At 43.3% G+C, this 16142-nt stretch overlaps 1 protein-coding gene across 1 annotated transcript in view; it reads right to left on the bottom strand.

The window, feature by feature from the left end:
• The window catches only part of LOC115099808 (atrial natriuretic peptide receptor 1-like), a 73271-nt gene that overhangs the window by 52895 nt on the left and 4234 nt on the right, over positions 1 to 16142 (bottom strand). Inside the window, exons 3-6 of the mRNA XM_029617657.1 lie at positions 13826 to 13958; positions 8974 to 9097; positions 3279 to 3383; positions 2664 to 2766 (exon numbers count right to left, since the gene is read on the bottom strand). Of these exons, the coding sequence (XP_029473517.1) occupies positions 2664 to 2766; positions 3279 to 3383; positions 8974 to 9097; positions 13826 to 13958 (465 nt within the window). The remainder of the gene's footprint in view (positions 1 to 2663; positions 2767 to 3278; positions 3384 to 8973; positions 9098 to 13825; positions 13959 to 16142) is intronic.

Genomic DNA, 16142 nt, shown 5'->3' with positions numbered 1-16142 from the left:
TATTACATATCTTTCTTTTAAAAATTTTTAATTCGTACGAAGCCAAAGGAAGGGGCCTCTTAGGGAATCCCCTTGGGGGTTCCCCGTAAGGGATTTTCTACACACCATAGAATGCAAATTCCTCATAGTAATAGTCATCTCTCTCTGTAATTCTGATATAAATTTAGAATGCCTCATATTGTCCTGGAACAATAAATAAGAAAAAGGTTTCATTCGCACAACCTTTGGTAAACTCCTTGATGGAATTTGATAATGATACATCACATTTTATACGATTGTACACACAGTTTCCAAAGAAACCATGGAATCTGCCAGGAACATTGTCTCCTCAATCTCAAGGGCATCGCAACAACAAATTTCAGAATCTGTAGATTGTTCTGTTTTTAATTTGTCTGCATGAAAGTTAACTGGTGATGAATTAAGTGTATTAAATAAAGGACTCACATCCATTCCATCTACACCTTATGATTCCTTTATGACGAGAGTACAGCTATTTATATTTTTTCGTTGTTTAAAGATTGCTACATTTTTTTCAGGACAATTGATTACAACAACACATACCCAGTTTGTAAGAAGATCCAAATGGCTACCCCCAGATCCCCAGGATCCCTTTATTACCATATTTGAAAAATTGGTATTAAGAGATTTATCCATTTTGGAACAATCAAAAAAACGTGTTCAGAATAATCTCACATATGGGAAAGATCTACAATTAATACATTAAAGCATGATTTGTCGATGATTATAAAGCCTGTGGATTAAGGTGGGGGAGTAGTTGTGTGGGATAGACAAAAATAAATTAATGAGGCCTTACTTCAATTGGGAGATACTGTTTTCTATTGCCCATTGGGTGTTGATTTGACTGAATCTCTACAAAGTGATATTTTAAATATATTTCAAGATGATATAAGGCACAAGTTAATTGATGAGAAAATATTTGATTATGAGAAACATCCAATAGTACCTGTTCTATATTTAGTTCCTAAAATACACAAATCACTTGTAGAACCCCTGAGTTGACCAATTGTGTCTGGTCTTTATTCATTATGGGCTGGATTTTAAAAGCTTTACGTGCATAGAGGGGGTTACGCGCGCTGGGCCTATTTTATAAAGGCCCAGCGACGCACGTAAAGCCCCGAGACACGTCTAAGTCCCAGGATTTAAAAAAGGGGCAGTCCGGGGGTGGGACCAGAGGCATCTGGCACAGCACAATTTGCCGCTGTGTCGGAGGATCGCGTGCCAGTTAGTGTGCCAGGTAGTTCGCACACATATGCCCATGCGTATGTTTTAAAATTTACCCCTATTTGAACCAATTTTGAAATATATTGACAATATGTTGCAACCTCTAGTACTTCAGATTCCATCTTATATTACAGATTCTTCAAATTTTATTCAATATCTTACAGGAGTTATTGTACATTCTGATTGATGGCTAACAAGAGGATATTTTTGATACATCTAGCTACAATAGTGCTTAAATGCAATTTCTTTAAATTTGATAATAAGGTTAAGGGCATTCCGATGGGGTCTTCAAATTGCCCAGCTGTCTATATGTGGATATGTTTGAACGGCACCATGTGTACACTTCATCACATTGGCGGAATATATTGAGTTGGATGAGATTCATTGATCCTCAGGATTTACGCGCGTAACCGCTCCTGCGCGCGCCAAGCCTATTTTGCATAGGCCCAGCGATTCGCGCAAGCCCCGGGACACGCGTATGTCCCGGGGCTTTGTGAAAGGGGCGGGGGCGTGACCGAGGCCTTCGGCACAGCGGCTGTGCCAGTGGATTGTGCACTGGCAGCTGGCCGGTGCGCACAAGTTACGCCTGCCTCTATAAAGGTGGGGGAGATTTAGGTAGGGCTGGAGGGCAGGTTAGATAGGGGAAGCGAGGGGAAGGTGGGGAGGGGGCCGAAGGAAAGTTCCCTCTGAGGGAACGGGGAAAGCCATTGGGGCTCCCCTAGAGCTCGGCGCGCGCAAGGTGCACAAGTGTGCACCCCCTTGCGTGCGCCGACCCTGGATTTTATAACATGCGCGCGGCTGCGTGCGCATGTTATAAAATCGGGCGTACATTTGTGCGTGCCGGGTAGCACACACAAATATAGGCCAAGCGCGCAGGTTTTAAAATCTGCCTCTAAGGTTTTAAATAAAGAAATTGAATGGGTCACATATTTATGATGCAGACATGATAGAATACTATCTCTGAGTGTGGATATATTCCTTTAAAGAAGCGTGGTTAATAAATCATTGGTATGTTCCTTGAAAGCTGTGAAGCTGTGAAGTTGTCATGACAATGAGGGTGGCGCTATTTACCCAGAATTTAAAATGAAGGGATATTGTGGTACTTATGTCTGGCATGTTTTTGAATGGCAATGGGAGATTGAAAGGCTTCTCCTAATCTAGGTATCAGACTGCTGGGCCTGTGGATCCTTAACTGGGAGAAGCTCCAGTCGAAGTAGATCTATACCTTATAAACAAGCTATTTTTCTGCCTAAGGGTGCATAGCCCTGTGAAAGAGTAGTTACTCCCTTGGGTATGTATTTCAATGTAGATCACTACTGAGCTGCCCATGTTGAGCATCTGTTGTCATCCTCATGACATTGTCAAGTTAGTCCTGGCTACCCAACTGGAAACCTCCTGCCATTAGAGTGGATAAAAAATACCTTCATTGCTGAGAACGGTAGATTTTGCTTCCAGAGCTGCTTGCATATGTCCAACTTTAATGTGAGCAATTAGAGATGTGACACCCAATTGAATTAAGACAACCTGAAATTTTAGAAACATTTCATGCCACAGGTTACTGTTGTTAAAAAGAATTGAAAAACTATAGTCATCCATAATTAATTTATAATGAGTAGAAAACTGATGTACAAAGGTTTTTCTCTGATTTTGTGGCTAAGGGGAAAATGCGTAGCACATATTGCTCAATTTCACCTAAAATGAATCTAGCATCGCACATGTCAACGTGGAGGATAATTCATACGAGGGCTTATGTTCTTTCCCAAAAGAACTTATAATTCAGGTTGAAGTGCGCTGGAAGAATGACTCCCATATCTCCTGATTCCCAGCCGAGTAGCACACACAAATGTAGGCCCACCTTCCCCTCGCTTCCCCTATCTAACCTGCCCCCCAGCCCTACCTAAATCCCCCCCCCCACCTATTGTATTATACTACAAATGTGACTGCAATTGCACCATTCAGCCACTTCATTCAACAAGAGATTTCTGAATTAAAAGCTCCACAATTACATTGTGAGAATAAATACTTGGAAAGCGTACCTTACTAGTCCAATATTTCTGAGTCATTTTTCCAGCTTGGGATACAGTATGAGTAACAATTTTACCATCATCGGGAATCCAAGGTCCACAGATACTCTGCTGTTTCTACATTGGAACAAAAAGCATATCAATGAAAATATTATTTGTTGATTGCGCCTCAGGTTCTACTCCCACATCAGCAAAGCATAAGAATGATTTTCCAGTATAATCCTCTCGTTTATAGAAAACGAGAAGATTATGCAGGAGGTCTTATTAGATTCTGCAGGGGGTTTTATCAGATCAGGCTTGCTGATCACAGTAATGATGGCAGAAAAAAGACCAAATGGTCCATCCGATCTGCCCCTCAAGCTTATGGTAGTAACTGCTTCATTACTATGTTGCTATGTAAAATTAAGACTGTATTTTATGAACTGTGTGGTGGCAATTGCACAGTTTATAAAATACCGCATATCCCCACCTCAAAAGTGCACACATATGTATCCATGCATTCACATTTTTTTAATGCAAGGATCCACATAGTTTGTGCACCCATTTTATAAAAATACGCATACATATTTTATGTGGGCAATAACTGTATCCTGTGCATGCGATAATCCTCAGTTTATGCGAGGAGCCAGGGTATTTTATAAAGTAGCTTACAATATAAATAAATACAAGCACATAAAAATATAATAACATAATACAATAACATAGTACAACAGCATAAATAAAATAACATGCAATACAAGAATACATAAATAAATAATGACAAGCGTATATAAATATAATACAATAAATAGCAATACAGTATAAATAAATGATGTGTAATACAAGTACAAAAAATTAATAACAATACAATAGTATATCATAATACAGTGCATACATATACAATACAATAGAATAGCTCTCTGCCTCAATTTTTTGGGGAGACAAGATGTCACCACTTTTATGTCCCCTTATTAAACTTTAATGAGGTATTGAAAAGTCTTTCTCAAAACCCTAGTGCAATTCCTGCCATAGCTCAAGCCTCTGTGAGTCATTAAGTTATTAGAATGTCTGCATTTTTTCTAATTAGTGATGGACAGACATTGTCATATGATTTCTAAACTCTTTACAGTACAGTATATCTATATCACCATCATAATATATGGCATATAACCAATACTATAATATGTTCATTCATAAATAATGACAACGTTGGACAAAGAGTATAGATTTCATTACTTCTTAACTAATCTCTATAAAATATTTAGAATTCTTTTAAACTATCAAATACTCTATACTACTGAAACATGAGCATTGTGTCAGTGACGCTCACCTGGAGCTGCAAGCTTCAGGCATCAAGGCAGGAGGTTCAGGATGAGCACTGTGGGGCTGGCAGTGCGTTGGCTGGTGGGGTTTTCCAGGACCCATCAGTGACAGAAAGCAGCCCGGGGCATGAGGTGGGGGGGGGGGGGGGAAGGGAGTAGAGAGATGTGAAGGCGAGACGAGTCCTGCAGGCTTGGGACCAGTATTGGAAAGACTGGTGGAATTTCCCAGGCCCCACCAGTGACAGAAAGCAGCCTGAGGGGTGAGGACACGGGGAAAGAAGGCCCTCCATTCATACACACCACACCTACACTACCAGTCCTCACCCCACACACTCACAGGAGGAGCGCATCAAAAGTGGAGTGTGCAAAGGGAGAGAGTGAGTCAGGAGAGGGGTGGTTGGGTGGGAACGGCTGAGGGAGCAGTAAGAGAGGAGGGGAAGGAAAGAATAGCAAAGTGAGGAGTGGGAAGGGAGAGGGAGAATGGGAAAGTGTGCAATCATATAGTTACATGCCACCTATTCCCATAACACACATACACACCCTCCCCTTTTCCCTATACATATACAAGGTGAGGAGCGGGGGAGATAGTGCCTCCACCCATGCATACATAACCCCACACTACACTCATACTTCTCTCTCTCTCACACACACACACACTCTTATAAACACAGAAGGCTGTGGATAGGGGCACAAAGTGGAGAGTGACAGGGGAAAGCTTGTCCTCAACCATAGGTACCCACACTCCATCCCCTGACACTCACCCTTTCCCTCCCTCACACTCATACCTCATGGACACCACACTTCCCTACACACACATATCTGGGGAAAGAGCCAGAGAGGACTACAAAATGGAGAGTGCGAGGCGGGGAGAGTGTGTATATACCCTGACTCACACACACTGTCCCCCCCCCCACACACACACACACACAAAGAGAGTTGAAGAAAGCTAGAAAGTAGAGAGTGGGGTGAGGGGCAAAATGGTAGACAGTGCGTGCACCACACATACCCCACCTATACCCCTGCCTCTCCACCCACCCACACACATATACACAGGGGTAAGGAGACAGAGACAAAGTGGAAAGTGTGAGGATGAAAGTGTGCCCCCAGCTATACATATACACACCTCCCACTCACCCCCTCACCCCTTCCATATACATCCCCCCACCAGTGAAATTAACACGCAAAGCTAGCTGGGGTGCGGCCTTCAATATAGATTGAGATAGATAGATCTAGATATACACGTTTTACAAATCACGTCACACTGTCTGATGACTGTGTCAGCTGTGATTTGTGGAGATAAACTGCAAAAACAAATCAAGAAGAACGTAAAATGTTTAAAATTAAAAGAAATCCATACCGCATTGGCAGAAACAGCTGGTTGGCTGGACTGAACTCAGCTGTTTCCTCCTTCTTACTCACCATACAAAACATTTTCAAAATCTTTTATCACTTCAGTAACAGCGACACAAACTCCCTTCATTACCAAGCACATCGTGAAGCGAAACGCTGCAAAAATATCATTTGGAGCCTATACAGCAAATCTGCCATCCCAACATATCACTAACTCCCAGAACTCAAACAGCCGTCAGAAAGGCAGCAATGCAGATCTTACACCCGGCCCTAGAGCAGCAGGGACAAGAAGTTGCCTAGAGGTTAGATCCAGGGAAACCAGGATTCAAATACCTTCACCATAAATGCTCCTTATGGCCTTGAGCAAGATGCATTATTTCCCATTGCCTCAGATACCCACATAAGGCCTAATTGTAAGAAGGTGCACTTAGCAGAGCGCACAGCTTTATTTGCAGTGGTGCACACATTATTTGTGTGCAAACTGTCCACCCGAAGCAGCAAGGAGTTCCGTGCACGTAAAACTGTGCACGACGCAAGGAACTTCTTTGCAAATAAAGACATTAGCGATTGCCTACTGGAGCTGAAGCTTCACCTATCCCAGCCCCTTTCCAAGCAGGTTGGGCTCTTGGATTCCGGGGGCCAGCAGGACTTAGGAGAGTGTTTCGTAAGGAGTGGTCAGAGAGAGTCAGGGCTGGCAGCAAGAAGACAGGATCCAGGTAGAAGTCAAAGTCAGGCAGGCGGCGTGTAAGGAGGAGTCGGGGTCCATGTCAGAGCTCAGAACTGGGCAGCAGGCAAGAGTGTGGTCAGGGTCCGTAGCAGAGGACAGAATCCAAGAGTCAGACAAGGTAGACAGAACAAGGGCAGGTGAACACAGAGGACCAAGACAAGGTAGGATGGGCAGGGCAAGGCAACAGAGAGGTGGACAAGGCAGGAGCTCAGGAAGGGGAAACGGCAGGACACCAAGACAAGGAGGACAAGGCACAAAGGAGAACATCACACACTGCAGACTAGGCAGGAAGACCTGCAGCTGAGGCCAAGATCCAGGGATCCGGCTGGGTTTAAATGGCCCGGGGGGGTCTGACATCATAAGGAGGCACCGAGTCCTATTTCCCACCACAGGGCCTTTAAGAGAAAGGCTGGGGCGCGCGCACAAACCTTACAGAGCAACATGTCCGGAGGCAGAAGCGATGGCGTTCCTCCTCTGCAGTTCAGGCAGTGTTGGGGAAGGTCGGCCGCATTCAGAGTGAGTGGTCACGGGGCCATCCCACCACCGGTCAAACGTTACATCACTCCAGCCTCTCCCTCAGGGGAAGGAATCGCCTTGGAAGATCCTTTGCTCCTTAACCATTTTCCCTTGGAAGGAAGAAATCCTTCCTTCAACGCCATGGCCTCAGGCCCCACTAGCCCGTGGGCTGGCTACTCTAGGCTCCCTACATCCTGGAGGTCCCTCTCATTCCCAGCTCCAACCTAGAAAGGGCCAACTCCTACCAAATAAACCAGAATTCATACTTTTCCCGGGACACATCTCCCACCAATCACACCGGCTCACTTTCGGGGACTGACTCACCATTCATCATTCTGCAATGAATGATGAATCCAGGCCAAAGTTAGCTGGGCACATTGCTGAAGATCCCCGGCTATCTTCAAGTTAGCCGGATAGGTTTATCAGATATAAGGTTATCCAGCTACCTGGAGAACAGTCAGCACGGTGAGATTTTCAGATTCTGTCATTTGCCTAAGTCTGAACTTAGCCAGACAAATGGCGCTGATTACTGAACTCTTAACACTCTTGCCCGCCTGGCTGTTCACAGGGAAACATGGAAAAGGCTAAAATGAATAGTTATAGAATTTCAACAATGATTTTTAATTGTCAGGCAAAATTCACGAGGGACCGATGCAATATTTGACCTCAGAAAACAGGCGTTCAGTGTTGAGGGCCCATTTTCCTAACGCACACCCAGACACCTCTCCTGGGCACGCGATCCAATATTTAAATTAGGGGTTGTGCAAAAAAGGAGGCGCTAGGGAAAATTTGTGCACCCCTAGTGCCTCCTCGGCATCGGGCACACAGGAGAGGTGGCTGTCAAGCGGGTTGGGAAAACGGACGCTCAATCTGCGAGTGTCCATTTTCTCTCACTACCGTCATAGTCACGCACAAGAGATAAACGGCCTGGGCCATGTATCTCGTGTGTGTCTATTGGGCATCCAGAATTTTGTTTTTGTTTCAAAAACTTTTTTTTTTTTTTAACTAAATCTGCTTTATTTGTTCCTCCTGCTTAGTGTCACTACGATACTATTAGGCGGAATCACAGAAAGCAGGATTTTTCTTTTTTTTAATGCACCTTGAGCATGGCTACCTTTATGCCGGCCCCGGGCTGATGTAAAATTTGCCACGTTGCAAGAGCGCATTGGCCGTACAGGACATTTTTTGCATGGTGGGAATCAGCTAAAAGCCTCCTCTACATGGAATTTAATGTGATGAGTGCTATTAGCTAAGGGGTGTTTTGGACGCACTAATCCCAGTATTGCATCCGGGGTTATGGCCGCACGTCCAATTGTGTGTTAAACTGCGCACTAGCAGCTGCGCACTGTATTGCATCGGCCCCATGGTGTTGTCTTTTAAGGATGCCAATTCTGCATCTGATTTTTTATTTACTTATAATTTAATATTTCCCATGTATGGCTTGAGAAGCACTGAGTTAACCTACTTTCTCTTCCTTTCCACAGAACAGATTAATTTGAGTTTTCAGTGTAAAGCTTAAAATCTGAAGCACAGTGTGTCCCAATCAATCGCTTTCTTGCCTAGGTAAGGCCTGAGTGATCTTCTTATTTTCTTCTTCTCTTAGCGTTAACGTGCATCATCGTCTGCAGGTTTATACAGAACCATGCTAGATCTTGTCTGCCTTCCTTTAATATTAGGTCTTTCTTATTAAGCTACTAACTGAAAACCAGTGACTCAACACAGCCCTAGGGCAGCTCCTGTTACACGGCACCACTGTCATTCGGGCCCAACCCACCCAGAGGAAAGCTTCCGGCTAAGCCAGCCTAGCACTCACCATGAATTCCAAAGGACAGGAGTGAATGTTCGCATGATAGACGCAGCAGTTTTCTTCCGTGGCATCTTTCCATTCCAAGGGACAGTCTTTCTCTTCACAAAACGCCTTTGCTGCACTAGCATTGCTAATTAAAAAGTGATTATTTTTTTTACATTAAAGCTCAGACTGAGGTTCACATTAGCCTGTGCATTTCAATGCTTTGAGAGGGTAATTTGATAAAATCTGCAGTTGTGTTGAACACTCACAGGCAGATGCAATAAGATGCGAGCAAAAATCCGGTGCTGATAACGAGCGCCTGTTTTCCTAACGCAGGCGCATCCACATCCCCTGTGTGCCCGATGCAATATCTGAATGAGAAAGTGGAGCAGTGTGCAAAAAGTGTGCGCTAAGGAGAAATGTGCGTTTCCGGCACTCAAAAGTTTATTGCATTGGGTGCATGGACGTCGTAAATCGTGCGCTCCTTACAAGAGTGCATCGTTAACATGAAATTCCGAAAATCTGCAATGCGTGCTGTTTACCAACCGAAAAGCAATTACCCACGGTTTTGTAAGGTGTTCTTTAGCTAATCCTCATGCTCTGCTCCACTATTCCCTATATATATATTTTTTTTTAAATTTTTGTTCTAACCCCAAATAACTAAATCTTATACTAATCTCGCTAAACAAGCCTACCCTACAAGGGGCACATTTATTGCAACACAGATGACTACATTTTTTATGTTTCTTATAAACCTTCCAAAGCTGGAGTTAATTTTCTTTCGCAAAAAAAAAAAAAAGTGCATTCGGCGCGCTTTCCTACATCAGGCGGTAATAGCTAATGTCTTCATCTACATGGCGTTTGAATGTAATGGGCACTCTCCAGTATACGTTTCTTAGAGTGCATGTTTTACACGCACTAATCCCCTTGCTGCATTGGCCCCTATTATTGGGCGCCCAAAACGCGCACACAACTGGGCGTAAAACCGTGCCCTAGGCTGGGTGCACCTTATTGCATCGGCCTGTCAGACCTTACTGAGGATTTTAAAAACAAACGTACACGCAGAATCTTGCTGTGAAATTCCTCGGGTAATTGGCAGAGTTACACACACAAATAACCTCACAGGAGCTAAATGCCTGCTCCAAGCAGGACGTGACTTTTGCCTGCTAACTTATGCGAACACCTTTTAAAACCAATAAAGTATGCACGTATGTCGCAACTCCACCCCAATTCAGCCCTTCCTCCCCCCCCCCCCCAACCCCTGAAATGCCTTACACGCAGATACTTTTACGTGCACAATTTTTACAGGTCAATTTTACGCAGACATTTGCACGCATTATACCTGATGTTCTCTTCTGTGGTGACATTGGCATTTAAAGATTTGAAAGCTCCTCCCCTCCATTCACTCTTACTATTATAACTTCTGGTACATCCGTAAAAGGGCAATTTCCTGGGATTAAACAGTGCTTTCTGCACAGAATTAGCCTTTTACAAAACTGCCTGCCTGATAGGCAGGGAAACATGTCTTGTTCATGTGCAAGTTTACCCTGGCTACATGATGGTGTTCCTGGGACAGAGGAGGGGAGGGGCGTGCATAAGCATGCATACTTTGTGAAATTCAACTATATGCACATACATTTTCAGGAAAATTTTGTGCACGCTCGAAACAGCAGGTGCAGCTCACGCAGGGTTGGATTTAATGGGATAATTTTCAAAGTCAACATACATGCATAAGTTTTCTTTGAAAACTGCAGCATTTGAAAATTACCCTCTTTATGCCACGTGCATTACTGCTGTGTACAAATGCACCATGCGGGCAGCTGGAGAAAGGCAGAAATCTCAGCTATAAACCTGATAATTCTAATTACGGAACATTTCTCCAGTGACAAGCTGACCATGTGCACAATGATGTTACAGGTTCTCATTGTTGCTGTTTGTTTCTCATCAAGGTGCTTATAGGTAATATAGGAATATCATAGATGACAGCAAATAAAGACCAATTGGCCCATCTAGTCTTCCCTGTTTTTCTGGTCTATACTGCTCAGGATATAGCCCAACTGCTAGCCATAGACCTTTGACTGCTCATAGTATAGTTAGTGCTCCTTATCCAAATCTGTTTTTTTCTTCCTTTGGACCTCTACCATGAGCATACGTTCCCTTAATTAATCAAATACACAGGCCCTCCCATTGCCCTCCTCCCCAATATCTTACCACCAAGCTTTGTAATAACGTAAAACAGTTACCTATGTCCTTGTGGCCTTGCTGGACAGTACCTGACCACTACCAACCTGCCAGAATCAACCCAGTTTATGATCACAGGACCAGGCCTCGATGAAGTGGCACCTTATAGAAGGAAGTGGGGGATCTCTCTTCCTTCCTTCAACTCATTTGGCTGACCCCGGGGCCCAGTACTGGTGAAGATCTTCAGGCTGTGGCATGGAGCGACCGGGGTGCCAAAATCAGGGGCAGGCAGAGATCTTTAAGCGATGCTAAGCAATATATACATGCATTCACAGACCTTGCAGTATCCCAACCTCTTGCAGAGGTTTCCTTGGTAACAGGAAGTCCATGCAAGAGGAGGGAGTCGGGGTAAGGGTCACCAGCTTGCAGACCCCATGTTGATTTTCCCACCTATTGCTGCAGCACCACCTGAAAGTTTCTGCCCGCTGGCCCTGATTTTATGGCCGGCTTTGGACGGTTAAACTCCTTGCTTTTGTGGTGACCTCCAGTCAGCCGTTAGATGGCCCTAGATACCTGCCTATTGATTTTCCAGCTTAGTGGGAGACCTCAGTGCATTTCAGCCCCTCCACTCAGGCTGGCAGTCCCAATTCTACTTGGTGCAGGAGGATAGGAATAGGAGCAGTGTGATAATTTTGGTTTAGATTTTGAGGAGAAATGAGCTGAGTTTGTATATTCCTGCTGGGTTAGGCCTACTCATCTAACTTAGTGTATTTCCGTTTCGAGGAGATTCCATGTCAGTATACTCCCTGCCTGTGAGGGTCTGCTTCCTTTTTTGGAAGACAGAGTTTATTAATATTTAGTGACTGGATAGGAGCCTTGAACCCTTATGGTGAAGGCTATTCTCCGGATCCTGAGGACAAGAGCTGGAGACTTGTGAGCTACCCTTCTAGGTCAGAGAAGAGCAGTATCAGTGACAGCAGGATCCAGCTAGAGAAAAGGCGTTTTGAAGTACAGAAGGCCCCTTTTTGTTGTGAGAAGGATTTTGATCTACCCCTCCTCACAGGAAGCTAGGTTTGTTTAGCTGGCTCCTGTGTGCATTAGGCTGTTCCTTCAGAAAAGTCACATCTACTGGACATTTGAGAAGAAGGCAAGATCTTTGGGGATCCTCCACAGGATCTCCACTTCAAGGGACCAGGACACAGGCTGTGGGCAAGAGACTGAACTGATTTTTCCAGGATTCAGGGGATTTTCCTGAACAGGTTTTTTGTTTGGTCACTGGGACAGTTTATACACTGAAAGGATAAGTGATAAGCTACATCCCAGGAACTTGAGAGCCTGGACACATACTTGGAGGAAGCAAGCTCATTGTATGATACTCCCTTTTGTAAATATACTATGCTGTCTTCTGAAAGGACATTGATAGAAGTTTTGGAAATCGTCAGTACATTTTATTTGAACTCCCAGTCTGTGACCAGCCTGTTTGTCCCAGCAGTAGAGACATTTACTGAGAACTGTACACACCTAAGGAAAGGAACACCATTACCAATGCCACAAAGGACTACCTTGCCCCTTAGGATCTACAGTGAGGGGAAATATGCCTGAGAAGACAGCCCCAGAGAATAAATACTTTTGTGTGCTGAGAGGGAACGTGCCACTTCCAAGAAAAGGGTTACACTTTCATAAAATATGTCAACAAAGGCTGGGATCCCCAGTACATCACTGATACAATTACTGTTTCCACTGTGCATGGGTAGGGCAAAGCAGAAACAGCTATGCTAGCAACATTTTTTGGTAGAAACCTACCACTAAACTTTCACTCTTGATAATTTAATAATGCACCAGTTTTTCAATTAAAAATCAAGACATTATTCAGAATTAGAACTGCATGTTAGAAAACAAAACTATTTGCCGCGCATATACAATGATATTCCAGCAGTCCTTGTCAGTAACTAGTCTGAGGCTAATTTTCATTGATAATGTGGGCAAGTTCTAGCTGAGCTAAAGGGAAAATCATATAAAAGACATATTGAGCCTTTGTAGTTCATTTTACCATCTTCAAAGCATTTTGGAGCCTCACTCAGAGGTTACTGTAGGTCCCCAGATCAGTCCCTTTGTAAACCAACTAGACTGGAGCATCTAGCTTTAAGAGTCTAGTTAAATTGCCCAAAAAGTGGGTGGTTACATAGATGGAGTCAGGGTGGGGGGAAAAAAGGTGCTTATCACTGATTTTCAGCACAAGACACCTAAGTTAGAGCCTGATTGTTTGAGGTCTTTTTCTTATAGACACAGAACAGAAAAAAATAGCCTTAGTATATCAAACCCAAGGGCTCATTAATCAAGGTAAATGAAGTGCAGGTCTAAGTTTGCGGCCCTACATTTTAAGCACCTATTGTAAATTTAGGACCTTAACTTCAGCTGACATTTCTCCTAAATTTAGGCATCCAGTTTAGGTATTTTTTTGAACATTGACTCCCATATGTATAATGCATTCCATATATTTTTACTATTTATGTTCTCATGAATATTGCACATATTTATCATACTGTTGAGCACTGATCCTCCTCTCAGATCTCCCATTGTGTAATAAGAAATGGCCATCATAATGGCCAGATCTTATTACATAATTATTTGCATGTTGATTGACAGGTTGATCAAATTTAGTCATCATCAATGAATAAATACGTAAATGGTTTACCTATATGGAAGGATGCGTTCTTTGACAGCTTTCTCATAGAAATAATCAGACACTATCAGTGAGAATGTAACATTAAACTCTTGCCCACTAGTGACCTTTTCAGGAGGCCGGAGAATCCAATCCATTTCGAGACCTAGAGAAGAGACAGTGCATAAGCATAATTTCATCAAATGAGAAGGACATCAGAAAATAAGACTTGCCATACTGGGTCAGACCAAAGGTCCATCAAGATCATTATCCTGTTTTCAATAGTGGCTAAACCAGGTCACAAGTAACTGGCAGGATCCCAAAGGCTAGATAATTTCCAAGCTGCTTATCCCAAAAATAAGCAGTGGATTTCTGCAACTCTACCTTAATAATGGGAGGAGGAATAGCCTTAGCCTAGTGGTTAGAGCAGTGGGCTATGAACCAAGAGACCAGGGTTCAAGTTCCACTGTCAGTACTTGTGACCTTGGGCAAGTCACTTTACCCTCCATTGCCTCAGGTACAAACTTAGATTGTAAGCCCTCTGGGGATAGGGAAATACCTACAGTACCTGAATGTAAACCAATGTGACATCTCAGATTGAATGTCAGTATATAAAAAATAATTAATAATGGTTAATGGACTTTTCCTCCAAGAACGTGTCCAAAGCTTTTTTAAACGTAGCTATACTAATTAGGGATGTGAAACGTTTTTCTGATGATTGAAAATATCGTATGATATTTTCAACCTCGTCAGAAGTCGGGGGCTTCCTGAAACTGATAGGAAAACCCCACGAAATTGTTCGTGGGATTCTCTTATTGTTTTCAGGGAGGGCAGGAAAAATGGCACACAAAAACAACCCCTAAACCCACCCCGACCCTTTAAAACACATCCTTTAGATTCCCCCACCCTCCCAACCCCCCCCCCCCCAAAAACATTTTTAAATTACTTGGTGGTCCAGGTTTTTAAAGTACCTGGTGGTCCAGGCCTGCGCCATCTTTAAAAATGGCGCGGGCCATCCATTGCTCCTACCATGTGATGGGGGCCAGCCAATGGCACCGATAGCCCCTGTCACATGGAAAGGGCAAAGGGCCATTGGCGCCATTTTGATTAGTGGCAGCCGACGGCCCGAGAGTGGGAGATCGCTCCCGGGACCCCCACTGGACCACCAGGTACTTTAAAAAAGTTTTTAGGGGGGTCAGGAGGGTAGGGGAAGCTAAAGATGTGTTTTAAAGGGTCGGGTGGGTTTTTTGTTTATCGGCTCGGGCGCACTTGTCCACATTAAATTTAATTTTCTATTTGCATGCCCAGTCTCCCAGTTTTGCAATGTCCTCTTGCAATTTCTCACAATCCTCTTGTGATTTGACAACTTTGAATAATTTTGTGTCATCAGTAAATCTGAATCCTTCACTTGTTCCCATTTTCAAGTCATTTATAAATATATTAAAGAGCAGTGGTCCCAAAAAAGATTCCTGAGGCACTCCACTATTCACATTTCTCCATTGGGAAAATTTACCATTTAGCCCTACTCTCTGTTTTCTATCTTTTAACCAGTTGGCAATCCACGATAGGACACTGCCACCTATCCCATGACTTTTTAATTTCTTAAGAAGTCTGTCATGTGCAACTTTGTCACATGCTTCCTGCAAATCCAGATACACTGTATCAACCGGCTCACCTTTATCCACATGTTTATTTGCATCTTCAAAAAAATGTAGCAAATTTGTTAGGCAATGGTTTTTTGGTTTATGGTTTTATTGTTTTATATACCGTCACATTAGCCGTGGCATTCATAACGGTTTACAGTTTAAATACATTTAGGAAATCCATGTTGACTTTGTCCCATTAAACTATGCCTATGTGTTCAGCAATTTTGTTCTTTATGATAGTTTCTACCATTTTGCCTGGCACAGACATCAGACTTACTGGTCTGTAGTTTCCTGGATCACCTCTTGATCCCTTTTTAAAAATTGGCATTACACTGGCAACCCTCCAAACTTCAGGTACAATAGGCGATGTTATTGATTGCTTACAAATTTCTAATAGCAGATCCACAATTTCGTTTTGCAGTTCTTTCAGCACTCTGGGATGCAAACTATCTGGTCCAGGTGATTTGCTACTCTTCAATTTGTCCTAGTATATCTTCCAGGTTCACTGAGGTTTGTTTCAGTTCCTTTGAATATCATGTCTGGCATGGGTATATTGCTTATCTTCCTCAGTGAATGCCAAAGCAAAGAATTCATTTAGTCTGTTATGGCTTTGTCATTGTTAAGTGCCCCTTTTATCCCTAGATCATCTAATAGTCCGTGACTCCTCAGCAGACTTTTTACCTCAAATGTACCTGAACATTTTT

The sequence above is a fragment of the Rhinatrema bivittatum genome, chromosome 10, assembly GCF_901001135.1.
Source record: "Rhinatrema bivittatum chromosome 10, aRhiBiv1.1, whole genome shotgun sequence".
Taxonomy (NCBI): domain Eukaryota; kingdom Metazoa; phylum Chordata; class Amphibia; order Gymnophiona; family Rhinatrematidae; genus Rhinatrema; species Rhinatrema bivittatum.
The sequence above is the reverse complement of the archived record's forward strand: the minus strand, read 5'-3'. Positions and strand labels throughout refer to the sequence as shown.